General features: G+C 42.6%; 1 protein-coding gene across 1 annotated transcript in view; it reads right to left on the bottom strand.

Moving 5' to 3' along the window:
• DMD (dystrophin) overlaps positions 1-27,006 on the bottom strand; it is a 1,970,015-nt gene that overhangs the window by 25,256 nt on the left and 1,917,753 nt on the right. Inside the window, exons 74-75 of the mRNA XM_059385278.1 lie at positions 6,482-6,725; positions 5,593-5,716 (exon numbers count right to left, since the gene is read on the bottom strand). Of these exons, the coding sequence (XP_059241261.1) occupies positions 5,593-5,716; positions 6,482-6,725 (368 nt within the window). The remainder of the gene's footprint in view (positions 1-5,592; positions 5,717-6,481; positions 6,726-27,006) is intronic.

Below are 27,006 nucleotides of genomic sequence, written 5' to 3'. Positions count from 1 at the left end.
TTTCATTTTCTTTGACACTTTGTTGGTTTGTATGCATTGGATAAAACAGCCACCTCTCCCAGTCTTGGTTAAAATTCTTGTAGGAGATGAATTTATCTTTCAACCCTGCCCTAGTTCTTGGTCAGCTGTCACACATCTGCGTTCATCCCTGCGGCCTTCTTGGTTCTGAGTGGTGCCCACTAGTTGAGCGCATGCCAAGACTTGTCCGTGTCCCAAAGGGGAGGATCTCAGCCAGCAGCTTATAAAGTATGCAACTATATTTTCTTCAGGGAAGACAGGGAGAGGGGAGTTTGTGTTTGTTCCCTCCTGGGTGACATCCATTTACCTTTTTTTGTTTGTTTGTTTGCTACCATCCCACTGAACCTGTGAACACAAGCCCTGCTGGCCACCAGAGCCGGAGGCTCAAGCTAAGTGTTTACTGGATGGCAGCCATGAAAATCAGCATCAGATAGGTGTACTTCCTCCTTTCCAAGAGATAGCACGTGACCTGGAGGGAGACTGGAGAATGGGAAGATGGCACCCACCAGCCTCCACAGTCTCCGGAGAGTTTCAGGTGGTCCCTGTATGTATATTAAATTAGAAGCCTACACCTCAGGCTGAAGCTTTTACAAGAAACAAACAGTCCTCTTCCAAGGAAGAGTGGGTGCATTTCAGTGTGAGCTCTGGAGGGTTAGCCATAGGGAGTCCTTGTGAGCCTCCTCAGTACTGCCTCCTCATTCCCTAGAACCTTGTGGCTCTCTTGGCCTCATGCCCTTTTGAACTGAAATCTGGCTGTTCTGGGAGCTCACTCCTCAGGAAGAAGCTGGAAGTTGTTGAGCTCCTTCCCTGGGGGTTATGGCAGCACTGTGTCTCAGCCTCTCCTACCTGTTTCACTGTGGGGGTGCTTTTCACCCTCCCCCCACCGCCCCATCTGCCTGGCAGGTGTAGGCGTCACTGAGCTACTTTCCGAGGGACTTGTTCTGTATGTAGCTATAGACTTGGTGTGTCTGTGGGAGGAGGCAATTTCAGGCCTCTGTTCTCTTGCCATCTTTAACCAGCACCTCCCCGGTAAACTTAAGTGTGTGTGGATGGTTGCGTGTGTACACAGGGATGTGTTGTGCTTGCTTAGTAAAACATTCCTTCCACAAGCACGGCACTGAACATTTCTGGCAGACAGAGGCCTCAAATGCCAGGGAGAGGGAGTTGCTACGCACTACAAAACAGAATAGGTTCGGAGATCTAATACAGGATGAAATGCCCCAAAAAGACAGACTGAAAAGAAAGGAAGGTATATTATGGGCTAAAGGAAACACTGGCCACAGGGCTGGAGGAGCCCGGCACAGGTCAGCACACTGTGTGTGGCTGGACACCGGCTCTGCCGAGGAGACGGAGGGACTGTGTTCGCAGGGGGTACAAATCTGGGCTGAACGGGAAGGTGGACTTGGGCTCGTTGCTGGCAGAAGCTGCAAGTATTTTTGCTGTTTTTATGACAACAGGCTGACCTTGATGCTTGGTGGTCATTGGGCTTGGCTGAAGAAGGGAGAGAAAGGACTGATTTTCAGGGTGATGAATACATTTAGTACCTCGTTTATGTGGTCATACGTATGCCTATGCCTAAACTCATGCTTCGAGAGTTTAAAAAAATATTAAAAGAAGGTGGGTAAAGGAAGAAAGGGTGGTAAAGGACTATCTTTGTGTAGGTTGGCAAATTAGAAGACATTCCGGAGGCTGACCGGAATCTCAGATTGCGTCACATTTTTATCCAAAAGACCCTCAGGAGAGAGGCCTGGCAGTCTTGGCTTAGGGTTATCAACCTCCCAGAAGCCAAGACCAGGAAAGAGCACCTGGAGAGAGGGAATGGGCTGACCAGAGAATCTTGAGGCTAACTGGGTGTAAAAATATTTAACTTTAATACAAGAGTGAGGAACACCCTACAGAGCAAGTTGCTCTGACCTCTTCTAAAATGTCAGTGTTGTGAAAAATGTGGAGAGGCTGGGGAAGTGTTCTATCTCACAGGAGACTAAAAAGAAATGATAACTAAATGCAAAATATGACCCTTCACTGGATCCTGAATGAGAAAAAAAAAAAAAAAAGAAAGCTGTAAAGAATACCACTGGCAGAATTGGGGGTATTTCAACCTAAATTATGTCTAGCAGTGTTGTATCGGTGTTGATTTCCTGAGGGCGATCATTCCTTTGTGGTTATGTAAGACAGTATCTTTCACCTCGGAAGATACATGTTGAAGTATTTCGGGTGGAAGCATCATTATGGATGGAATGTAATCATTAAATGGGTCAGTTAAATATACAAATCAACAAACTCAAATAAAGCAAATGTGGCAGACTGTCCAATTAACTCCAATTCTGCCGTAGTTTGAAATTATTCTAAAGCAGCAGCCCGCCAGGGAACCTTGTAACGTTTTTAAGAAAAAGTGAGTGGGACAAAGGGAAGGGGTCACCAGAGGTAAGGAACTGCTAGTAAAGACCCTGTACACGTAGCTCATGAAAGCCAAATTTGGCGAGTTCGTCTTTTCCAACAGAACTAAGTTTCATGACACTGTCCCAGTTTAAAAAAAAAATCTATAGCAACACACACATGGTACGCAGAGCTGTACGGTGGTAAGTACTTCACAGTTTGAGGAAGCCCTCCAACTTCTGAGCCTTTAAAAAGTCATTTTAAGGGGTGCCTGGGTGGCTTGGTGGATTAAACCCTCATGACCTTGGGCTCAGGTCATGATCCCAGCGTCCTGGGATCGAGCCCCGCATTGGGCTCTCTACTCTACAGGGAGCCTGCTTCCCTTCCTCTCTCCCTCTCTGCCTACTTGTGATCTCTGTCTATCAAATAAATAAATAAAATCTTTTAAAAAGAGTTATTTTTAAAAGAATGCAATTCTCCCTCCACACTACGGTTCTGTAAATCCCAACCTTATCACAGCTCAGACCTCCGACATATAAGGCTACACGCTGCACTTACTTAATAGCTGTGTGCGTCCTTCAAAAAGACGGTGGGCTGGGTTTTTAATTTTTCCCTTAAAGGAAGCTGACTTACACACTTGAAGAAAAGATCACCTTTGGATTTAGTGTTGTCTTTCAGAGAACAAATGTAGCCAATCCCTTTCCTACTAGCCAGTTAGCCAAACTCACCCAAATAGAAGCTTCTCTCCCAGTTTTCTGTCCTGCCGTGTGCCAGGATTCGGGTGCTTTCCTGGACACAGTGCTGACAGGCCTACGTCGTTACCACTTCTGAGCACCCAGGGCCCGGAATCTCACTTGTGAAAATAAGCAATGCAGTTTCACGTGCTTTGCTCACTTTAAAGGTACAAAAACCCTGTCGTTTTTGGAGTTTGCAGACTCTGAAGAGGCATACGATTTTTTTCCTATGCCAAAGTCTCATTTTCAGTCCCAGCGGTCCAGTGGTTCTAGTCAGATCTCACAGGGGGGAGAGAAGCTGATGCGAACACTGTCCTCAAGCACTGAGCGGTGATAAAGCCATGAACGCCGCTTCACCCACATTCTGCTCCTTCACAAAACAGCTGAAAGCTGGCTTTCCTGCAAGGTTGGACTTCTCTGGAGAATGCCCGACTCTGCCCACTGCCTGAGGTTCTTTTTTTTTTTTAAGATTTTATTTATTTATTTGGCAGAGAGAGAGAGAGAGAGGGAAGCAGGCCCCCTGCCGAGCACAGAACCCAATGCGGAACTCGATCCCAAGACCCTGAGATCATGACCCGAGCCGAAGGCAGCGGCTTAACCCACTGAGCCACCCAGGCGCCCTGCCTGAAGTTCTTGAAGTTCACCCTTCAGCCCCTCACCCACTTTCCTCAGTATCTTTCTCCATTCCGCAGAGCCTCTCTACCATCTGATGAGCCCGACCAGCTCCTGGTTTCGGCTCAGGTCATGATCTCCTGGGTTGTGGGATCAAGCTCCACACTCAACGGTGAGTCTCTCTCTGCCGTTCCCCCCACGGTCTTTGGGGCTCCTGGGTGGCTCAGTGGGTTAAAACCTCTGCCTTTGGTTGGGTCATAGTCCCAGGACTGTGGGATCGAGCCCCGCATTGGGCTCTCTGCTCAGCAGGGAGCCTGCCTCCCTGCCCCCCGCCGCCTACTTGTGATCTCTAATAAATAAATAAAATCTTTTAAAAAAATAAAATAAATTAAGTCTTTAAAAAAAAAAAGGAGGAGGAAAAATGAGGGGGAGAGACCAAGTATCTGTGGCCTTCACAACCCCCCCCCCAGTGTCTAAGTCTAGCATGGTGGGAAAAGCCAGTAAGCAGATGGCTGGTGACATTCTATCATCATTTATGCCTCATGCACTCCAGCTTTCCAAGAACCTGGTCCTAGGCTGAGAATACTGTGGAAAAGCAACACTAGACTGTTTCCTCGACAAACTCAAGTCCTTATTGTGACTTAGTAATGTTCCAAATGTCTCTTCACTGTCCTCATGCCTCACTTGTTTTCAACGTTACATGGTCTTTCGCTCCACTGAAAAGACAAATTCTCCAACGTCCCTTCTCTTGGCTGAAGAATGCTTTCTCAGAAGTGGCTAATGCATTGTCATGATCCAACAGGCTGTCACTTCTTTTCATCCCCATTGAGCTCTTTTCTGCAGTTGACCTGTTGCCCACACCTGCGTTCTACCTGCTCTCCCCTCCTATGCTACCCCATCATGCAAAGGAAACTCTTCCTCAAGACACTGGCCCCAAGCACCTTTGTTCTTTGTTCTGCGTTTCTCCTCTCATACCCTTCAGCTACCACGTGTGCAGGAGCACACTGTCACCGCCCCAAGCCTGTCCCTTTCACACCAGTTATAGACCTGCACTTTTGTTTCCTTCTGCACACAACTTAGACCTGCCAGTTTCTCAAACATAGTATGTACCCAGTCAAAAGGATCACGATCTTCTTCCACACCTGTCATTTCCAGGCAGGCCCGTAGCCCTAGATACTATGTTTGCAAATAGTAGTCTCCCAGTCTTTTCCCATTCATTCCTGACCTCTAGCAAGCCTACACTCCGAACCCCCAGAACTTGGCCTTTGTGTGTGCCTTTTACAGGTGGAAAGATGGGTTATTTGGGGCCAGAAACGGCTGCTAGGACACCTCCTTGGAGATGTTACCTATGAGATTTTCAGTCAGAGTTGGTTCCTTTGCTCAACATTCCTGTCACTGTAATGTGACTCCAACCTTCCTCAGTGGCATTACTTCCCTCCCTCCGCCCCAGCCCTTCTGCTCGGAGCCAATTTTTCTACTGACATGGACTGTTGGCTCTTTTCTGCCATTGGCCCAAGGTCTTCATCTGTACATCTTTTAAAGGATGCTGGGTTCCTACTTCATCCTTCAAAACTGTTCACAAACATCCATTCATCCTAAAGCCTTTTCTGTTCTCCAAAATGCATGAAATCTGACTACTACCCTGCCTTGTGAGTAACTAAATGGCCGGCCCTTTGAGGGGGCTTGGACTATGGTGACTCATCTTTGGACCCCAAAGACATGTATGACAGTAGCTTGCAAGAGAGCGGAGATTAGGTGATTTAGTTGATGATGTGAACCTCTGAGCAAACAGTTCGCCACTTGCAGACCTTAAGAGAAAACCAAATCCAAGAGTAGCTAAGAGAACGCTTACCCATGGATTCTGATGTCTGACTGCCGACCACCCGGAGCAGCATAGGCTGACTGCTGTCTGACCTCTGAAGAGAGGTCGAAGGAGAAGACACCGTTGTACCATTCACCTTGGCGTCTGCCTGGGGCTAAGGTACCCCAAAGAAAACACAATTAGTTGTCAGGATAAACACTCAAGTAACTGTACAAATTTAGAACCTTTTCTATAGAAACCTCCCAAATTTTGCCGTTGATACGCTCCATGGGTACTGTCTTTGTACCTAAACTGTGCCCCCTTACACGTTTACAAGGAAATTACAGCCACCCTGGATTAAGAGAGATAAAATCATTGGACCAAGTAACTGCATGATTTAGAAGGTCACATGAGAGTGGCAGAACCATGTGAGACCACAACAGTGCAGGACAGAATTCATACTTTTGTTAAGTATGAAGTAACCGGATGGAGAGGACGTTATCTCCAACTTGAGCATTCACAGAAGGTCAGGACCTCGGGCAGGGCCTACTATAATGCACTTTTGCTAGGTTTTCCCTGGAGGCCAAACATGTTATGTTTTAGGAAGGAGAGAAAAAAAAAATCTAAAGGTCTACCAGGAAATAAGACGACCAACTTTTCACTTGTAGGAAACCAGGGGAAACCTTGCAGTATTTTTTTCCCCAAGATGAATTTTAAATGGCTCAAAAAAAAAATTTGTAGGAAACAATCTTAAACCAATATATATATATAAAAAGATGCACTAGCTTTCCTCCTCTTCTTACATCCCTGGAGAGCCGGCACTCTGCTTAGCATATCCTAAGTCGACAAGGGACTCTGAGTTCTATGCTTTAGTTTCATGTACGAGAGGAGAAAAGCATCTTGGTCAATATCCCAGCTTAGAGAAAGATGTGGGCCTCACTTGCTCCAGCAGCTGCCTGAGTCTGTGTAACTGTGACTCCAGCTGTTTGTTGTGATCCTCCAGGATTTGCATCCTGGCTTCCAGGCGGCCTTTGTGTTGACGCAGGAGCTTGGCCTCGGCAATGAGCTCAGCATCCCGGGGACTTTGGGGAGAAGTGGGCATCATTTCAGGAGGGGACGGCAGTGGGGACAGGCCTTTGTGTTCATGCTGCTGCTTGAGACGATCATATTCTGCCTGCAGATTCCTGTTGGCATCACAAAATGTGGAGAAGAAAGAAAAAAAAAAACCAGAAGGTTGGAAATCATCATCCGATTTCATTAAAAAAAAAAAAAAATGGCAGAGCGATACATCTGACCACCACCACCACACACAACAGCAAGCAAAGAGAGGTACTTAATGAATGGTTTTTATGAGGACGATCTTCGCAATGCTTAAGAAATGAAAAGAAAATTGGAAGAGTCTGCCTGGTGCGCGAGGGGAGATGCTTTCCAACCTCTTAGCTTACGAGAGCCACGTTCAGATGCGCAAGCCGCAGTGGGTTCAGTCATTTTACAACCATTTCCCTACAATGTCACGTGATTACAAATCTTTATACCTCTGTCAACACGGGTTTGCTTAAAAAAAAAAAAAATCACACATTCGCAACAGCAACGTGGAACAGCCTAGTAGCATAACCGTGAACCCACCACACTGTTGTAATAAACTGAACATTTTTGAAGAAATAAAGCTACAACTTTCCTGTGTACTTTCCTCAATACCCCAGGAGTCCCTCCTCCCCACTGCCCCCCGAGGAGATAACATCACCCTGAGTCCAATGTCTAGCATTACCTTGAATGTACGCACCAAGATTAGGCAGAACTTAGTCAAGATATTTAGCTGTCTTACCGACAAAGTGGCCATTTCCTGTGACTAAGCCCGTTATTCGGCATGTTCTTAAACCTTAAGAACATTGTGTTTGAGAAGATACATACCGTTCTAAGAGTTGCTTTTTGCCTTCAACACCGTTTTGGAGATTCATCCCGGCTGATACATAATAGTTCCTAATTGTACTTGTTATAAGGTATGATTCTGCTGCTTGACCAAGTTAACAACATTCTCGAGTCAGTGGATATTTAAGCTGCCACCCATCACTATTACAGATACAATTAACTTCTTTCTGTTTAAGAGATCCTCTACAGAACATAGCTGGATGTGGAGTTGCTGGGGTTCGGGCAATCTCTGTGTTCACAGCACCCTGTAGTACACAAACTGTGACTTTCAATGTATTCCTTCAGGTTTTCTGCCTTTTATGTTATAAGAAAATCTTCCTTACACCTCCAATTTCAAGTTTAATTCCCCCAGAATCTTTTGTGCCCGGTATAAAGATACAATCTCATTTTACTCTCCATCCCATACATACATTGCGACACCAGCCTCCTTGACTGTAAAGCCCATCTCTGCAATACATCAAGCATCCCTAAGTACACCGGCGCGCTTCGAGCTCTCTGATGGGTTTATTTTTATGTCCCCATGCAGACTGCTCACTACAACCGGAAATAAATTGGTGTCTGGGAGCCCCTCCTACTCTGTCCTGCCTTAAAAGTGTCTTGGCTCTTCTTGTCGAAATTTGGGGCTTGAGTTACAGTGGGGGTATATAGGTTCAATAGGGAAGAAGTGACCTCATGTTACGGAGTCTTCACATCCAGGAATGTGCTGAGCCTCGGAACTCCAATCTTATCCTACATCCATTAATAAATGTTCTGTAATTCACAGGGTTTTCCTCCTCTAGCTCTTCATGCGGAATGCTGAAACTGTATATGTTTTTTAATAAGGACGTTTAAGGGTACAGTTTTCCTTACTGCTTTAGAGTTGCTAAGACAGTCTTTCCAACGGAGGACACTTCCAGTTTCAGTAAATACCACAACAAGAGGACAGATACCCCCTGCTCACAGATGATACTTTGTCAGCTGAGAGAACTGCCTATCCCCAAATGGGGGAGGTCTGGATCTCTGAGAAAAGGCATGAGATGCAAGCAGAGTCTTCGCACTGTCTGGCTTGCAAAAGATCATCTCATGACCAGGTTTCTAGTTAGAGAAATATTTTCAGATGTTGCATACTTGAAAGATCCACGGGGGTGGTATGGCTTCCAAAATGCCAGATGTTCACACAGAAGATGACATAAAATCCCATCTATTCTTGTGTTCTTTTTAAAGCTCTATCAAGGTTTCTGGAACTGATGAAAGTCATACAGGAAATCAATACCTGATTTTTCTCATGTACAGGAATATAATCTCTGATCTGTTTTGACTGAAATCCTATCCATCGTCCATTAATCTGCAACGAGGGCTGTACGGACACACTTTGTCTCACGGCAAGTCGCTTTGACAAAGGAGTCATCAGACAGTTTATTGAAACAAGTTTACCCTGAGCCAGATGCTGCACATCAGTCCTCTAGGTGGGAACCAATGTAGCTGCTGACATCACTTAAATCCAATTCCTAACTACTTAACTGACAATCATCTAAATATTTCCATGAACTTGAAGAACATCCAATGTTTACAAGGTTTCATTTGATGGGGGTTAACTTCTTACCCCCTTGCAGTTGTTCACTAGAAGAAATACACCTTCACTGAAAAGTCCCACTAACACCACCTTTTAACGGAGAATCCTAGTCAAAATTCTTCTCCCTACGAGACTGTTCGTCCACAGTGTTCGTTCTGAAAACACTATTTTTAGATGTGGCCCACAGGACAGTACAGCAAACAATTACTGTCTTCCCACCTACTTTTCACAAGATACAGACAGGACACTACCTTTTCTGGACAGGTCTTTCTTCGTATCTTGATCCTCTGGGTCCAGTTGTCCAAACAGCTCTTTTTAGGAGTTCTTTCTAAGTGTCTTTGTTCAGAAAACACAGCTTAGTATATATAACACATTATATTTCTCTTTATGTTTTCCAGTGAAAACCAGAAAAGGCTCATTTGAATCTGCCAGGGCTTCCCAAAGCTGAGCTGTAAAGAATACCAATTGCTCTACGGAGACCCTTTCTTGCCTTCCCAGATGTTGGAAACTGCTCTCAGGAGACCATTTCCTTAAAGACTCATATCCTTCTTCAGTTCTGGAAGATTCTTAGCTATTGTGCCTTCAAATACTGCTTCTATGCCATTTCTTTCCCATTCTTCCGAAACTCCTCCTAGGACAGATTCTGGAGCCGTCTGGTAAATTCTCCATTTCTCTGCATTGTTTTTCATATTCTTTAATTCCCTTATCTTCTCTCATGCCAGAGTGTCTAGAATTGTCTGGTCTATTGACTTCAGTAATGTCAATGACCATAGTTTGCGTTTCCAAAGATGTTTTTACAGATCCATTTGGTTCTTTGTTATTGTATTTTTTACATACCTGTTTACATCGGCTCTACACCCAGTACAGGGGCTCAAACTTGCAACCCTGAGATAGAGAGTCCGGCTCCACTGACCGAGCCACCCAGGCACCCTGGTTCTTTGTTATTTTAGTAAATGTGATTTCCTCAATTTATTTCCTCTCCTTCCCCACTCACCTCTCTCTGTTGAGTAGTTTCGTGGCTGTTCACCCCCCAGGGCCTCTGGTCTACAGCTAGATCTTACACTGCTAGTCTGTGGCTCTTGGACTGAGGGGTATGAATGCACTTACTGCTCTACTGCACCACCAGGCAGCAGGGTTCGGGTCCTGCTCTCCTCCGCAACTGCACGCCTCGCCTCCTCCCCAGGCTCTCCCCGCGAGAGCGTCATGCTGCTTCCTCGGCTGTGGAGAGAGGCTGTTGTCTCCCCGCAGTGGCCCACATTGTTCATTCTCCATTTCAAGTCCAAGTCTGTCTGGGTGTATGTCTCTCCGGAAATGTTTTTTGTGGAGCCTCATTTTAAAAGGTGGGGGCCTTAGTCCAGGCATTTAAAGACAATTTTAATAATGAAAGTCCACTAACTTCTCCCTACATGCTGCTCACCATGCCCTGGTTTTCTTTTGTTCCACATGTTATCTACCACAGACATTATCTAAGATGCCTTAGAACCAGGGCTCAGGTTATCTTAATCAGAAGCCTACCAGGACATGCTGACTGGATGGAGGCACTGTCCGTGTTCTCTCAGTATGCACGCAAACAAAATGAGCCAAACAAGTGGGGCACCCGGCTGGCTCTGCCAGTAGAGCACGCAACTCTTGATTTCGGGGTTGTGAGTTTGAGCCCCGTGGTGGGTGTAGAGATTACTTGAAAAAGCAAATCTTTAAAAGAAATAAATGAGCCAAACAAGTGCCTTTCTCTTAAACTAATAGGGGACACACACAAATCTTCTATTAAGCTCAACAACAAACTTGATTTTGTGGGACTAAGTTTCCCTCCTGAAGTTCTGAGGCAGGACAGGTTGTCCTGCCAAAGGTTCAAAACTGGCCAGAAAACAAGGAAAATACCAAGTTCTTGGAGTTCATATTCTCTTTTAAAGGTGTTTATTTGAAAGATATAGTGAAGTGTCGAGGTAACTTTTCCTAATAAATGTGGTCACGGTCACAGAGTTGTTTAGGGCATATTTTTGTTAGGGATTCGGAATTAAAGTTGTTCTCTTAGATCTCAAAGGCATTGGCATAGGTGTTTTTAAAATGTGTCATGATACTAGATTTTTTTGGACACAGTATTTATAAAGCATGGAGCAGAGATCATTTCCATAAAAGACCCGTGGCATATTTACCCTGTTCCAAGGTGAGTTGTTTTTTAAATGTTAACTACAAATACACAGTTACTCACTTCAACAGTTGGCTCTCAACTTATATTGTTACCTATAATTTTGCTTTTCTTATAGTTATACATGTACGTATCACCCCTATTAATTCTCTAATTGTTAAGAGTGTATTTATGCTGTCATTTCAATATAGTGGAATATATGTCAGCGATCAGACAACGACTCCACAGAGAATCTATTTACGTTCTTGATTATCTTGTAAAGTACATTTCTCTGGTAGCCCTCTAAAGAACACTAATTCAAATTCACTGCACATGGCTTTTGCCACCACACTTTCTTCCAGCAGCCAGTCATCCTAAGAAGAACTCTCCCATTATTAATTTCTTACTCTCTACAGAGCTTTAAAAAAAAATCCCTTCATTCTACACCTAAATAACTGTATCTGAAGAATGTTTTTGGCATCAAATGTACAAACATGGTCATCCAGACACCAATTTACCTACAAAAATTTCCTCCCAAAACAGCAGAATATACTTTTCTTTTTCAACTGCACATGGAACATTCTCCAAGACAGATCACATATTAGACCATAAAACAAGTCTCAGTAAGTTTAAGAAGACTGAAATTACATCAAGCCTCTTTTCTGACCAAGAGGGTATGAACTAGAAATCCAGTGCAAGAAAAAATACTAGAAAAAGACAAACATGTGGAGAGTAAACCATGAATGGGTCAACAAAAAAACACACAGACAAATGAAAATGGGAACACAAGGGTTCAAAATATTTGGAATGCAGCAAAGGAAGTTCACAGGGATACAAGCCTATGTCAAGAAAAAAGCAGTCTCAAATAATCTAACCTAGGCCAACCTATACTAACCTATGACTAGAGGAACTAGAAAAGGGAAAACCAACAAAGCCTGAAGTTCACAGAAGGAAGGAAATAATAAAGATCAGAGAGGACATAAATGAAATAGAAACTGAAACTACGAGCTGGTTCTTTGGAAGGATCGACAAAACTGATAAATCTTTAGCCAGACTTGTCAAGAGAAGAGTACTTACATAAGAAAGGGAAGGGGGAAATACAAAGAATTACATGCCAATAAATTGGACAACCTGGGTAAATTGCTAGAAACATAATTTCCCAAAAGTGAGTTACGAAGAAACAAAGTTGGAACACACTGTTCAGCAGTAATGAAACTGAATCAGTAATTTGAAAAACTCCCAACAAACAAAAGGCTAGGACCAGATGGCTTCACAGGTGTTTTATACCGAGCTTTTAAGGAAGAGTTATTACCTATTGTACCTGAACAGTTCCCAAGAAGGAAAATTACAGGCCAATATCCCTGATGAACACAGATGAAAAAAATCCTTCACAAAATATCAGAAAACCAAATTCAGTAATACATTACAATGATCAATCAACATGACATGCCACTTTAAGAAAATCAAGGACAGAAGCCATACAATCATTTCAATACAGGAAGCAAAAGCATTTGAGAAACTTTAACATCCATTCATGATAAAAACTCTGAACAAAGTGGCTTAGAACACAGCTCAACATAATAAAGGTGATATATGACAAATGCACAGCTAACATCATGCCCAATGTGAAAACCTTCAGAGCTTTTCCTCTAAGATTAGTGACAAGGATGTCCACTCTCACCACTTTTATTCAACATAGTACGGGAAGTCCTAGCCACAGCAATCTGACAAGAAACATAAGGCATCCAAACTGGTAAGGAAGAAGTTAAAATCGTCACTATTTGCAGATGACATGATACTATACAGACTATTAGAACAAATGAATTTAGTGAAGTTCCAGGACCCAAAATAAGTAGAAATCTGTTGTGTTTCAGTACACTAATAATGAAGCAGCAGAAAGACAAAGTAAGAAAATAATCCCATTTTACAACTGCATCAAAAAGAATACCTAGGAATAAAATGTAAATACCTAGGAATAGCATTTAACCAAGGAGGTGAAAGGCTTGCACTCTGAAAACTCCAAGACTTTGATGAAGGACAGATGACACAAACAAATGGAAAGATATTCAGCGTTCACGGGTTAGAAAAATATTATTAAAATGTCCATACTACACAAAGCAATCTACAAGATCCAGTACAATCTCTATCAAAATACCAAAAGTATTTTTCAGAGAACTAGAACCCCTAACCCAATCTGTATGGGAACCACATTAAGACCCCGGACTAGCCAAAGCAATCTTGAAAAGGAAGAACAGAGCTGGAGGTATCAGGATCCCAGATTCTTGGATTATCCTGGACACTGACCTTAACATTTTTTTGGATATTGCTATGTCTTCTCAGGAAAGGGAACCAAAAGTGAAAATAAACTACTGGAACAACAAAGTGAAAGCTTCTACACAGCAAAGGAAATCAACAAAATAAACAGGCAAACTACTAAATGAAAAAAGGCATTTGCAAATGATGTATCAGATAAGGGGTTAATATACAGAATATATAAACAACTTCTACAACTCAACACCAAAAAAAAAAAAAAAAAAAACACCCAAATAAAACAATTAAAACATGGGCAAAAAACCTGAATGTATTTTTTTTCAAAAGAACACATACAGATGGCTAATGGACACATGAAAAAAAAAATGTTTAACGTCACTAATCAGTGGAAAGATGCAAATCATAACCCCAGTGAGCTAGCACTTCACACTTATCAGAATGGCCAGTACTAGAAAACCAAAAAACAAGTGTTGGTGATGAGATGGAGAAAAAGGAAACCTGGTAGACTGTTGGTGGGAATGTAAATTGGTGTGGCCACTGTGGAAAACATTATAGAGCTTCCTCAAAAAATTAAAGATAGCATTACCATATGACTCGGAAATTCCACTTCTAGATATTCATCTGAAGACTAATTCAAAAAGATAAATGCACTCCCATGTTCATCGCAGCATTATTCACAATAGCTAAAACAATTTAAATGTCCATTGAAATAAAAATGGAAGAAGATTAAAAAACAAATTTCTGCCATTTGTGACAACATGGATGAACCTAGAGAGTATTAGGCTAAGTGAAGTAAGTCAGAGAAAGGCTCATTAGTGTATCATTTTACTTACAGATGGAACCTAAAAACCAAAAGGAAAACAAACTGAACAGACTCATAAATACAGAGAACTGGTGGCTGCCGGAGGGGAGAAGAAACAGGGAGACCAGGTGAATTAGGTGAAGGGGAACAAGAGGTATAAACTTTCACTCATAAAGTCATGCAGATGAAAGGTACAGTATAGGGAAGGGAAATAGTGTCAATAATGGGAACGACACTCATCATGGGGAGCAACCACAAGCTGGACAAAATTGCTGAATCGCTATGTTGTACACTTGAGACTAAGATAACACTGTATGGCAATTATACCTCAATTAAACATTGTTAACTGTGTGATATTAGACAAAAAATTAAAAAGGTTTTTAAAAAGAGCGCATGAGAAATAGAACGTGAAAGGACTTAACCTGTCAGTTACTCACATATGAAAATAAGCCAAGTGTTAGCTCACATTTTCTTTATTTTAGAACTTCATGGATACTACTCTACGAGTACTGAATGTTACCCTAGAATAAAAGATTACACTAAAAAGAAAAAAAAAAAAAGATTTCCTAAGCATGGGCACCTGGTTGGCCTGCGACTCTTTATCTCACGGTCTGTCAGTTATACCTCATGCTAGGTATAGAGAATATATGTATGTATTTTAAAAATAAATAACTTTCCTTAGCGACTAATGGATCTGAGAATCAAATTGGCCTCATATCCACCTGTGCACCTGGCCCCTTCAGCAATCGTTAACTACCTACAAGCTAGTTATGGTAAAGAATGTGCCAAAAGTTTTTGTGTACTTTCTGTGAACTCACAGAGGTCAAGTGTTTTCAATGTCGGTCATCTACTCCTTAAATGGAACTTTCCATACCAAGTGTAATTACACAATCATATCATGGTATTTCTGAGATAAAGAACTGATGGCCACTTGCCAGTCATCAAGGTCTTACCAGTGTTAGACCCTGACCTGTATACCAAAGCATCAGCACACACAGGATCTACTTCTTCAAGTGGGAACAACTACAAAGGTCTGCATCTAGAAAGATGGGGCCTGGAGAAATCCAGTTTTACCCTCATACTTTATAAAAAGGAGCTAAATCACAGCCACCACTCTGGATTGAAGCAAATTTAGTGTATCATATAGAACTATTACAGCTACTATAAATCTAGCAAATTAGCAGTTTCTAAAAAAAGGTGGGGGGGGAGACAAATTTTGCAAGCATGATGTATTTTAAAAACGGGAAATGGCACAGAGCTTTTTCAATTATAATACAATTATTTAAAGCTATACTGTAAAATTTTATCAAGCACCAACTCAGAAATACTCTTCAACTAGACAGAGAAAGACATGTGTGCTCCTTGGAAGAACCATTGTTTAGTAGGGGAAGGCTACCGGGGGGGGGGGGGGGCGTAAAAGTATGTTTATCTTAGATCTGCCTTAAGCAAAACAGTAAAAAAAAAAAAGGCAGGAACCTCCCCCTCCTTTTATTTCTAATCCTTCTCTCTTAACACTGTCACCCTTTCATGTATTCAGAGCTCTTAATTCCAGTGCCTTGCCTACTGAAATTTGCTCAGCATAAAGGTCTGACACAAGTCTATTAAACCTTACTGCGATTTTAGAATGTACCATTTCTTCCAGTAATACCTGCATTTTAAAAGAAACGCTGAAGCATGTAAAGAAAAGTAAGACTTTTCTGGGAGACGAGGGGGACACCTTGCCTTTTTGGTGCTCTTTACCACCCATGACTAAGGAGGAAACTGGAACATGATTTGAGAGCATGGTTTTGGTATCAGGAAAACCTTGAGTCACATGACAAGGCTTGTCATGTGCTGATGCTAAGCCACTGACTTAAGCACTCATTTCATCAGGAGGATTAATAAGCCAGGATAGGGTCTATATTCCACATGTGCAACTTTCCTAGAACCATGGCCAGCACATTCTAAGTGTTCATTATTATTACTTCTTTCTCTTTACATTCTGCACATTTCAGATTTAGAACTCAGGTGGGATAAAAGCTTCCTACCAAAAAAAAAAAAAGAAAGAAAGAAAGAAAAAGCACTTAGATTATCTGAAATGAAAGCAGTGAAGTAACCGAGCTTGGCAGAAAATAGACACATAAAGTGCTTCAAAAAAGATTCTTCAGTATTTATCCTCTGTATATATACATCCGCTCTAGCCCCACTGCCACACCCCGTCATTACTGTGGGAACAGAATCTGGGAATTTCTGTGTATTTTCCATCAATCATCTGTGCTCTGTTCAACTATATCACAGCTGAGCACCTAGGCAAAATAAAATCACCGAGCCTTTAAGATCTAGGATGAGATTACCTTAAAACTACCAAATTATGGCCATTGATTATGGTGGTCACAAAATACTCAGACTAGGCCTACAGGACTCATGTATCTAGATGTACTCTATTTTGGGGATATGCCCTTGACACATCAGTGGCAACCTTGAGTTCTAACAGAACCTGACAATATTAAGGGATTTTAGTTTCTGTATCTCCAATGACAGGTATTTTTCACAAATTTCCTGAACAGGGGCCAACACACGACTATCTGTAAAATAAATACACTAATCAAAAGTTCAACAAAAGAAATGAAGCACTCGGGACCCCTGGGTGGCTCAGTCGGTTAAGCCACTGCCTTCAGCTCAGGTCACGATCCCAGGATCCTGGGAGTCCCACATTGGGCTCCTTGCTCAGCAGGGAGCCTGCTTCTCTCTCAATCAACCTCTGCCTGCCACCCTGCCTACTTGTGCTCTCTCTCTCTCTGACAAATAAATAAATAAAATCTTGGAAAAAAAATATTAAAAAAAAGAAAATAAAGAATAAATAAAAAAAAAAAAAAGTCCTCATTGTAGACCTGAAAATAAGGCAAACAAAACGACAACAGCTATTCTTGACCATTCAAAAAACACACTAGGACTGGAGAGGTTTTCAGAAGTGAGGAATCAAGTCCCCAGGAATGGTACCAGTGGGAGAAGTATGTTTCAATTTTCAGACAAATAGAGTAAAGTATCAAACTTTCATTGTCTGTGGTCAGCAAAAAGCCGTAACAGTCACTCGGAGGATCATAATTTTAAGCCTTGTGTGTCCCGGCTCGAGTCCCTCATGAGTAGTTAGACTCGGCCTTAAATTCTCCCAGTAAATTCATCTTGATGGCCTATTTTTCACCTGCTGTCACACACTGCTGTACACTTTGGCCATCTCTGATCCTCTGGCCTCCTCTGTTACAATGACAGAAACGACAGAAGCATTTCTTTAACTAAGTCCCAGTACTTGTACACGAACGTTCAGGGAAGCGCTGTCCGTAACAGGCACTCAATGCAACAACCCACGAGTCCACCACATGCTGACTGATGAGAAAACCATGGCCTCTCCATGTGATGGATATCATCAATAAACAAGCACAAATACATGCTACAACATAGAGGTCTCTTTAGATATTAAGCTACAGGAAAGAAACCACTGACACAAGACCACATATCACAGGATTCCACTCATATGTCCAGAATAGGCATATCCCCAGAATATAGATCAGCGGCCGTCTAGGGCTTGAACCAGGCTTTCTCGGGAGAAATGAACAGTGACCAAAAGCGGGCAAGGGCTTTCTTTTTGGGGTGGGGAAATTGTTCTAAAATGGACCATGATGATGGCTGCACAACTCTGCAAATATACTAATAACCAGTGAATTGTAGCTTAGATGGGTGAACTGTATGGTACATGAATTATGTCTCAACAAGGCTCCTACACACAATTAAGTTCTAGATTCAAAATCCTCCCTCTCACAGCACACAGGATTATTTCCCGAGTGAAGACTACTTTTCTCATGCTCTCCCCTACGGTGGAGGATTCAAGTTTAACTTGTATGTTCAAAAGAAAAGGGGTCTATACATGTACGCAGAATTATCTATGCAGATACTTCTCAATACTTCTAGATGATGAATTTTAGTAAGAGCCTAAAAATAGTGCACCTGGGTGGCTCAGTGGGTTAAGCCGCTGCCTTCGGCTCAGGTCATGATCTCAGGGTCCTGGGATCGAGTCCCGCATCGGGATCTCTGCTCAGCAGGGAGCCTGCTTCCTCCTCTCTCTCTCTCTGCCTGCTCTCTGCCTACTTGTGATCAATTATCTATCAAATAAATAAATAAAATCTTTAAGAGCCTAAAAATAAGCCCAGAAAACAGATGTTTCGTCCTAGTGGAAAATGATAAAACCACCTCAACAGGTGCACTAAGGGAGCTGGGGCAAGAACAGTAACGTAAGAAATGAGAAAAACAAGGCAGCCCGCTAAAAATCAACCAAAAAAAATGTATTTGTACACCCACCACTACACAGATTTGAGACACCACCCTTCACCCTTCTAGAACTCACCTGCTAAGTATGTAGGAATACTGCTACCATGGTAATGACCTTTACCCTAACGTCTAAGGACTTGGAATTACGCACTTTGCTAAAGCAAAAATACAGGTTATTTCTATCTCTGAAATAAACCCTTTGATTCACTAGAGAATTAGAGGAAAAGGATCACAGGGACTTATCTATGACTTATAGTTAGCTGTCAGATGGGTACCATAAGTAATCCAGGATTGGGAGATAAAAAAAAAAAAAAAAGAAAATTTAATTTTTAAGGTAGTTTTAAAAAAAAAAAAAAAAGGAAAAAGAAGGATGAATTGAGTGACGTGCGGAAGCCATCCACTTAATACACACCAGGAAACCATTTCTAACAGGGCATACCCAATCATAGTAACTACACCACAAGTGTGTATTTCCTCTTCATCTCTTCCATATGTATTTTCTTCCTAGGAGGTCCCTAACCTCTCCCCAGGCCTCTACTTCATCTAAGCCCATCCTCTTCCATACCCCCAAGCCCATTATTCCTCCATCCAGACTTCTCATATAAACTTCTGGCCCATCTTTTCAAATGTCTCCTGCATGTTCTCCATTAGCCATGGGGTCCATGAACTAGAACTTGCTAAGCCACAAAATGTTGATCTACTGACCATTATCCCTTACCACTTCAGTGCCAGAGAACTAATCTGCTTCCTCAAGTAGCAATCCACAGGACCTCAGAGTAGCTACACATCTTTTAAATTTATACCTTAATCTGTTGTTGAGATGAATACTGTACTTGCATTACTGTTATAAGATATAAAGAGGAAGCACTATCTACCCATGAATTGATTATATATATATATATATATATATATATATATACACACACACATACATACATATGTATGTGTGTGTGTATAAAATTGTGAGATATATATGTATCTTACATTCCAGGGGAGGCCTCAAGTAACAGCTGGCTTCTGCATAAACTGCTTTAAAAAAAAAAAAGATTAAACAGTAATGGTGACAGAAGTCAAAGTGGCTATCTTGGGTGGACATCTTTCAAAATTCAATCAGTTAAGAATTCCATATATCAAACTAATTTTGTCAAGTTATTGGTGGAAGTTCTTCTTTGTACTTTGATTAGAAAGCCAGGGTTACTCACTGGGATGCTCTATAAATAGAGTAGAAAGGTTTTTCTATGGCCATGAGAGATGACTTAATACCTATCTTTGGATCTTCCAGACTAAATCATTTTGGTGTCTGCATTTATAGGGCTTCACTGCTAGAGCAAATCAAAAATAACTACTGTGAGAAAAATCCAGGCTTCATCTGCAGAGACACCTGTTATAGCTACTTCCTCTGATGTCCCCCAAAAGGCAAGAGCTAGGCTTCCCACCAACCACAGGAGAGAGCCAACTGTGCTGTCTCCATGCGTGGTTTTCAAAATTTAGTACAGACTTGAATTTCCTACTACAAGCAAAGTCTGTACCACAGAACAGTACAGTTGGGCTAAGGTCAAGTAAGTCATTGGGTTAAACAAAGCTAAACCTGTTACTTTACTTCTATATTTCTCAATGCAAAGGTGAATTCGTTATGACCTTCCAAAACAAGTGTTTCCAGAGCTGGTCTGTCCTTGGAATCACTTTCTTTTTTTTTTTTAAGAGTATCTTAGACGTATTCTGCAGAACACATTTTAGGCAACAATGACCTTCTTCCATGGAGAAATATCATTTCTATGGCCTTTAATGTTAAGCTTTCAGCCACTGGAAGCAATCACATAAAATATCTTCCATCTCTGTTATGAAAAGGACACTAGCCAATGATCACGTCAAGTGTTAACACTGTTTAAGCGTCCTGGACTGCCCAAGTTTGAATCCAGCCCCCATTTCTTGCTAGCTATATGACATGTCCTTCATCCTTGGTGCCATGGAGTCTTTATTTGGGAGACAACTTCTCCTTCACAGGATCATTGTAAGGATTAGATAAGATCTCCTATGTACTTACAACAGTTCTTGTCTATATCAAGGACATGGTACTTAAATGACAGCTATTTTCTATTTCTGTTACTATTTAGAGCCAGGAAAATGGTGTTTCCTTTGGAAGGTGCATGCTCCTTTCATCCACTTTCAGAGATCAACAAATCATGTTTCCTCTTAACCCAGTGGCTGCAGGGAAGCTGGGACCATATCTGAATCTCAGTTACAGCAACTGTGCTAATCCCTACTATGTTCACTGATTTCTTATTTAGACAGTGGGAGTCTCATCATTATGCTTTTTTTCAAGTCCTTTTTTAGAAAGTGAATACACAGAATCAGTACAGCAAATTGCTCCTTGAATCTCTTTGAATAAGGAGAACCTGATGCCCCTGCATCCAGTTCGTGTTCCCTGTGGATTGACCTTTACCAATCAGTAGGTTTTCCTGTGTGTTCTATGTTGTGTGGTCTGGTTTTGAATGATCATTTCCACATTCCCTGATCAAAAATTTTCCTATCATCCAAGTTCTCCTGCCTCCATCCCTCCCTGGCCCCATTCATTCAGTGACTTTCACATTTTCCCATTCCTCCTTCATTCACCTACAACAGCCTTAGCTTAGAACCTGGCCATCTTTCGTGAATTGTTTCCATGATCTTTCTACCCATCTCCATGCCTTTAGCTCCCTCTTCCCCTTCTCCAAAAAACTCCACCATACAACAGCTTACAGGATTAAACCCAAACTACTTAGCAGGACATATAAAGCCCTTTGCACAGTGGTCTCCACCTACCATCCCACTACTCTTTCTTTCTCCTCTTTCATGCTCTGGCCACACAATACTGTCTGCCCCACCAGTCTGGGAGGCTCATCCTCTCCCCTCGCTCAGCCTGGGAAGTCCTAACCGGTCCTTAGCTTCAACTCCATAGGTGAAGCCGTCTCCAATCCCTCTGGACAGAACTAATCCTTTACCTCTGCACCCCCAGAGCAGTTTAACAATGGGTTATCATGAACTGTTTATGGTTAGTTGCTTGTATTTTTAATGCCTTCTCTTCAATTTTGAGCTCCGTGAAGATAAGAACCAAGGCTTAGTCACCTTTGCAGCACCGGCCCTTGGAAAAAACACAGTACGCATTCACTATCTACTGAATTGAACTGGAATTATATCCTTAGGCCTGGAAAGTAACTAAAGAAAGTCAGTTCTCCTACAGCAAGACGGTTTGGTAATGCAGGCCTACAGGACGATAAGGGTCTTCATGAAGGGACACTGGATTGTAAGAGATTCATCTTTAACCAGGCTGCTCAAGGGGAGGACAGCCATACCTCTACCTTCTGAATATTATCACCAGAAAGGTTCTTTGGTTTCTCTGCTAGTCCTGCAAGACTATCCAATTTCCTGTGCTAAGAATCTAAGCTCACCAGATAATACTGTGATTTTTATTCTGATTTCCAAGATTTCTGTTTTGTGAGATGGAGGACCTGGAATGGAGCGACAACTCCAGTCTTTAAAAAACATACACCCCCCATTTCAACAGATGAAGTATCTGTACGTAAATGCCATGCTGTTCCCCAAAAAGGTTTAAGGCAACATTAATACACTGAGTGTAACAAGACAGTTATAAAGAGAATTAGGATCAAGGGAGAAATAAATTGTCCTTCTGGGTTATCCATCCCCTTCTATGAAGTGGATACGGTGAACTGGTCCCCTCAGGCTTTCATCTGATTAACTCCAGATAAGCTGAAGGAAATTCCCTTACGGGACTGGTTAGTTTGAAACTGAGCCTCTGAATCATGGTGACTCCACCTCCCGGGCCTGAGCAGAGCCAAACTGGCTGACTCCTGTCCACCTTATTAAACTCAATGTGTCTGCCCTTCAGCTTCTCTTCACAAAGCATCTCTTCATGTGGTGGCTTCCCTTGCCGAAACAGATCTTGGGTGTCTGATTTCTGAGGGAAAACTAGCCCCCTTTATCTAAGCTCTGCAGCCCTTTCCTTTGGCGGCATATGTTGCCAAGTGACATGAAGGCCTAGTTTCAGGAAATTCCTCACGGACTACTGCTCTTTCTCCCCCAATCCAACTTCAAAGAAATGGACAGACTGGCTAGGAGAATCCGTGCCCACTGATTACCAGTGAGATCGACAGGACATTTGACCCTCATTCCATCATGCTCCCTACGCCCATTCCAAACCCTCAGTTCTTCATCTACCACAGTCTTCAGAGGTGGCCCTTCTCCCCTTCAGAGCCATGCGTCCTCCTGTGCCCGTAACCACTCTCCCTCCTGCCCCCTCAGGGCCAATGCTCCCATCACCCCCAAGTTCTCCTCCCTTCTTTTTCTGGCATATTCCTCCAGCAGGCAGAAGTTATTAGGGATCTTTAAGTAAAAAGAGAAGACCAGGGTGAACCCCACATGATACTGTATGAAATAATCCCAACAAACACAAATATATTTGCAAAGATTTGCATGTGTAGAGATTACTTATAATAATAAGTAATAATAAGGATACCTAGGAACCCAGCATGGCTGGTAACCTTTGGAGCTGGGAACGCTATAGCCAGAGGAGAAGGTTGGAGGAGGGCTCTTTTTACTCTATGTGCCTTCTGAACCATTTGGATTTCATTTAATGTGTGTGATGGCCTATTTCTAGAAAGGTAATTAAATCGACATCGTAATGTTCAAATCTTCCAGAGTTCCACCGAGCCCAGTTTCCTCCTTCTGCCACACACTGCCGGGGTAGGTAAATTGACTCGCACAGTTTCAACTACTACTTGGGAGTACAGTTTCGCACAGTTTCAACTACTACTACTACTTGGAAGCTGGTGACTCCTAGGTCTAGTATTTCTGGAAGCTTCACAGTTCCACTTCTGACTGTCAGACATTCTTCACCTGCGGGTGTGTCCCCAGGCCCTGAACTTAACCTCTCCAACACCCCATTCACCGGCTTCTAGCTACTTGGCCCTTGCAGAAAGAGGTCTATAGACAGTGTAAATATCATAAACTGGTATTTGTTTTACAAATAGAGATGAAGAAGAGACCTGCTTCTCCCCTTCCTGAACTGTCAGTCCACGAGGCAACCAACCATCATCTCGCCACATGCCCTCCAGAACTGGGACTCAGTCCTTCCCTTCCCAGATCTGTGGAACCACCACATCAAGCAACTCTACCTCTGCCCAGAATGCTACTCACATCCAGCCTGTCTCCCCCTTTCCTGTTGCCTGACTTTAGGCCCCAATGATCTCTTGTGAGTTTCCATGATACCTCCCAATTTGAATTCCTTCTTCCAGTACAGTTCTTTTCAAGGTCACCCCTCCGCACAGCTGCTGGAACAATGGATGTTAAGTGTAAATCTAACAGTATTGTCCTGGGCTTCTGCCCAAGTGGTTCCCTGTCCCAAGTGAGGTGGCACCAGGCCCTTCCCCACCACGCCTTGCCCACTTGCCCAGCCTCATCTGCTCCTACTTCCGGTTTCTTCACAAAAATAACACAGCTCTTTGTGCTTTCCCCCACCGTTCCCCCTGCCATTCCTGTCCCCCACCCCTGGCACTTTCTGCTCCTCCCTCTGCTTGGAAGGCGCACTCCTGACCTCTTTCAGCTTCCCTTCATCTTGGTTATCTCCTCACCATCACTAGAGACTCGCACAAAGGCCTACAGAAGGAATATGAAGTAAAGACCACAGAGACTACGCAAAGAATTGCCAGCCCTGGGCCCAAGGTCATGCTGTCATTTACAATGTCAAGCAACAGTATCATGATTTCCATCGAGTTCAACCCTGTGGCGTAAGTAACCCATCTAGAATTTCTGTGACTAGAACATTTACAATCTGGCGTAATCACTGAAGAAATGAAAAGAGGCAAGGAAAACTCCAATTCAGACTACACGATGTCCAGTCGCCCAACAACAAGGGCTATGAAAGGTCCCGAATAGGTACTAGGAATGCCCACAGTTCCCCGCTGTCATGTAACAAATCTGCTGACAACTTTAATTCACATCAGACTTCCCAGTGAATCAAGTTAGTATGTACCCTCCTTTTAGACTCTAGAACAATCTAATGAACTTGCTATGCAGGCAGCAGGATGACAGTTGGTCTCTCACAAAAGCTACCTTCCTTTTCATTGCTAGGGTCACACCTAAAATTCCTGGGCAAGTCTTACTTCATTTAGACAGTGCAGAGAAAAATATGCTGGAATCTGACGCGACTGATTTCAGTCAGGAGAGCACATGGTTTTGAATCTATGCAAGAAAAAAGCCAACTCTGAGCTTGCAATGCTGAGGACACACAACAGATCCAATTCTCAATATCCAACTGGTCTCCATCCAGTGACGGTGAATCTGAAGGATCTGCAGAGTGAGGGTAAGACATGCTAAAGTGAAACATTAAAGACTGTCAAAGTCACTAGTCACCCAAGTTTATGAGACCCCATGCAGACAATTCAGGGTCAGATGTAGCTTTTGCTCAGAGCTTTCACTTTGTTATCTGTAGTGCTAACAGCCAGTGAAGAGAATGCCAATGGGTGAGATATACATGGTCTAGGATTTGAAGGATGGATGTTTAACCTAAATTTATGATAAAGCAATGCTTGGTGCTAATCAAGAAGTCTGGCAGAGGGACGTACTTTGAAAAACAAGCAGAAGAACAGCTTTGAAAAGGCACTGCTTTATAAAATTAGGCTTTAAAAATAATGTTCATCACAAGTGCATGCGTGAGTCCTACATTTAAAATAGATTCACCTTCATTTCACTCATTCCTTCCATTTACTCAACAAATATTTATTGAACGCTATGACCAACAACTCGGAGAAATGAATCCTCAAGACCGAGTAACACACCCCTGAGACACTTCTACATTGGCCATTCTCTCTTCTCCAACAGGACTGTGGGGAGGTGTGGTGAAGAAGAATGATAGAATTCAAGAACATATCTCATCTCCTCAGGAGTGGGGATCTCCAAGCCTCTTTCCTTGGCTATCTGTAATTTGAGGTTAAGTCCGAACTACAGAATAAAGGAACACAAAATACAGAGAGATATGGAAAGCATAAAGGACAATGTCAATTTCAAATATTGATTCCTGGGGCACCTGGGTGGCTCAGTAGGTTAAACATCTGACTCTTGGTTTTGACTCAGTTCATAATCTCAGGGTCATGGGATCAAGCCCCATGTGGGGATCAGCGGGGAGTCTACTTATCCCTCTCTTTCACCCTCTGCCCCTGCCCTGGCTTGTGCCATGCACACACTCGTGCCCTCTCTTGCTCTCTCAAGTAAATAAGTAAGAAATCTTTAAATATCCATTCCCATTTTCTCTAGAAGTATGCTTGTATTAGCCTGATTATATAGCCCAGTTTGACTTAGGAAATACATTCAGCTTGGCAGGTCCTGAGAGAGGGGAGGGCATCTGCTGAGCCCCTGGGTTCTCTCAAAGGAAGGACAGGAAAGGGTGAACAGAAAAGCCCCTTAAGCAACACTCAATTCAGGGATCACGAAGGCAAAGCTACGGCTCTGATGCTCTTTGAGCCGAACTGTGTGACGAGAGAGGACAGAGCAAAGGAAACCAGACAGTGTACTTTCAGGAGGGGAGCTCTGGAGAGACATTTCTTTGGAATTTGGTGAAAACGTGAAAACGTGGCAAAGTGGAGGGAGGAAGCAAGCAGCTCTTCCTGACCTTTACTGGAGGGTCAGAAGGACTTACAGAAAGACTTGCATCAACACCAGATCCTTCGTTTCAGAGCTGTTAAGAAGCCCTGGTGTCGATCTTCTTTCTTTGACAGAATAAACCATCCCATTTTGGGGGAATGGTCTTGGATATCTTTAAGGAGAAAGTGGTTATCACTGTACCACAAGCACATGAAGTGGTGTATTCATGTACAGTCCTTAATAATAATGCCTCAGGGCTCCTGGCTGGCTTAGTCAGGGGAGCATGCGACTCTTGACCTCAGGGGCATGTGTTTGAGCCCCACAGTGGGTGTAGAGATTACTTAAATTTAAAAAAAAAAAACCTTAAAAAAAGAATAATGTCTCGAGTCAAGGTACATTCCAAGGAATATGTCACAATTCTGTGTAAATTCTGTTTACAAAGAATGACTCTCTTTTATTCTCTGGTACAAGGGTTGGTTATTTTGAGTCAGAAAATCTGGACCGGAAGTTGGTTCTGCCATTGGCTGGTTGTGAAATCTGGGTCAAGCCATTTGAACCTCAGTGAACCAGCATTTCTCTGTCCTTCTTGACACAGCTTTAAGGGAAATTAAATGACCCGAATACATTAAAGTGCTCTGGAAATAATGAAATGATAGATAAATGACAGTTACCAGTACTCTTTACCAACATCCTTTGGTCTGGTTGTCACGGTAAGGAAGCAAAGTGTGCCAACAACACACAAGACCCAACTCTTACCCAATGACATGGAAAGATATGTTGCATAATGGCAAAAATCCTATTGTACAAAAATATTTTGTTCTTGGGTAACATCAAATTTGGCTTGTAACG

The sequence above is a fragment of the Mustela nigripes genome, chromosome X (assembly GCF_022355385.1).
Source record: "Mustela nigripes isolate SB6536 chromosome X, MUSNIG.SB6536, whole genome shotgun sequence".
Lineage (NCBI taxonomy): Eukaryota > Metazoa > Chordata > Mammalia > Carnivora > Mustelidae > Mustela > Mustela nigripes.
Note: the sequence above shows the minus strand (reverse complement) of the source record. Positions and strands in the feature narration are given on the sequence as shown.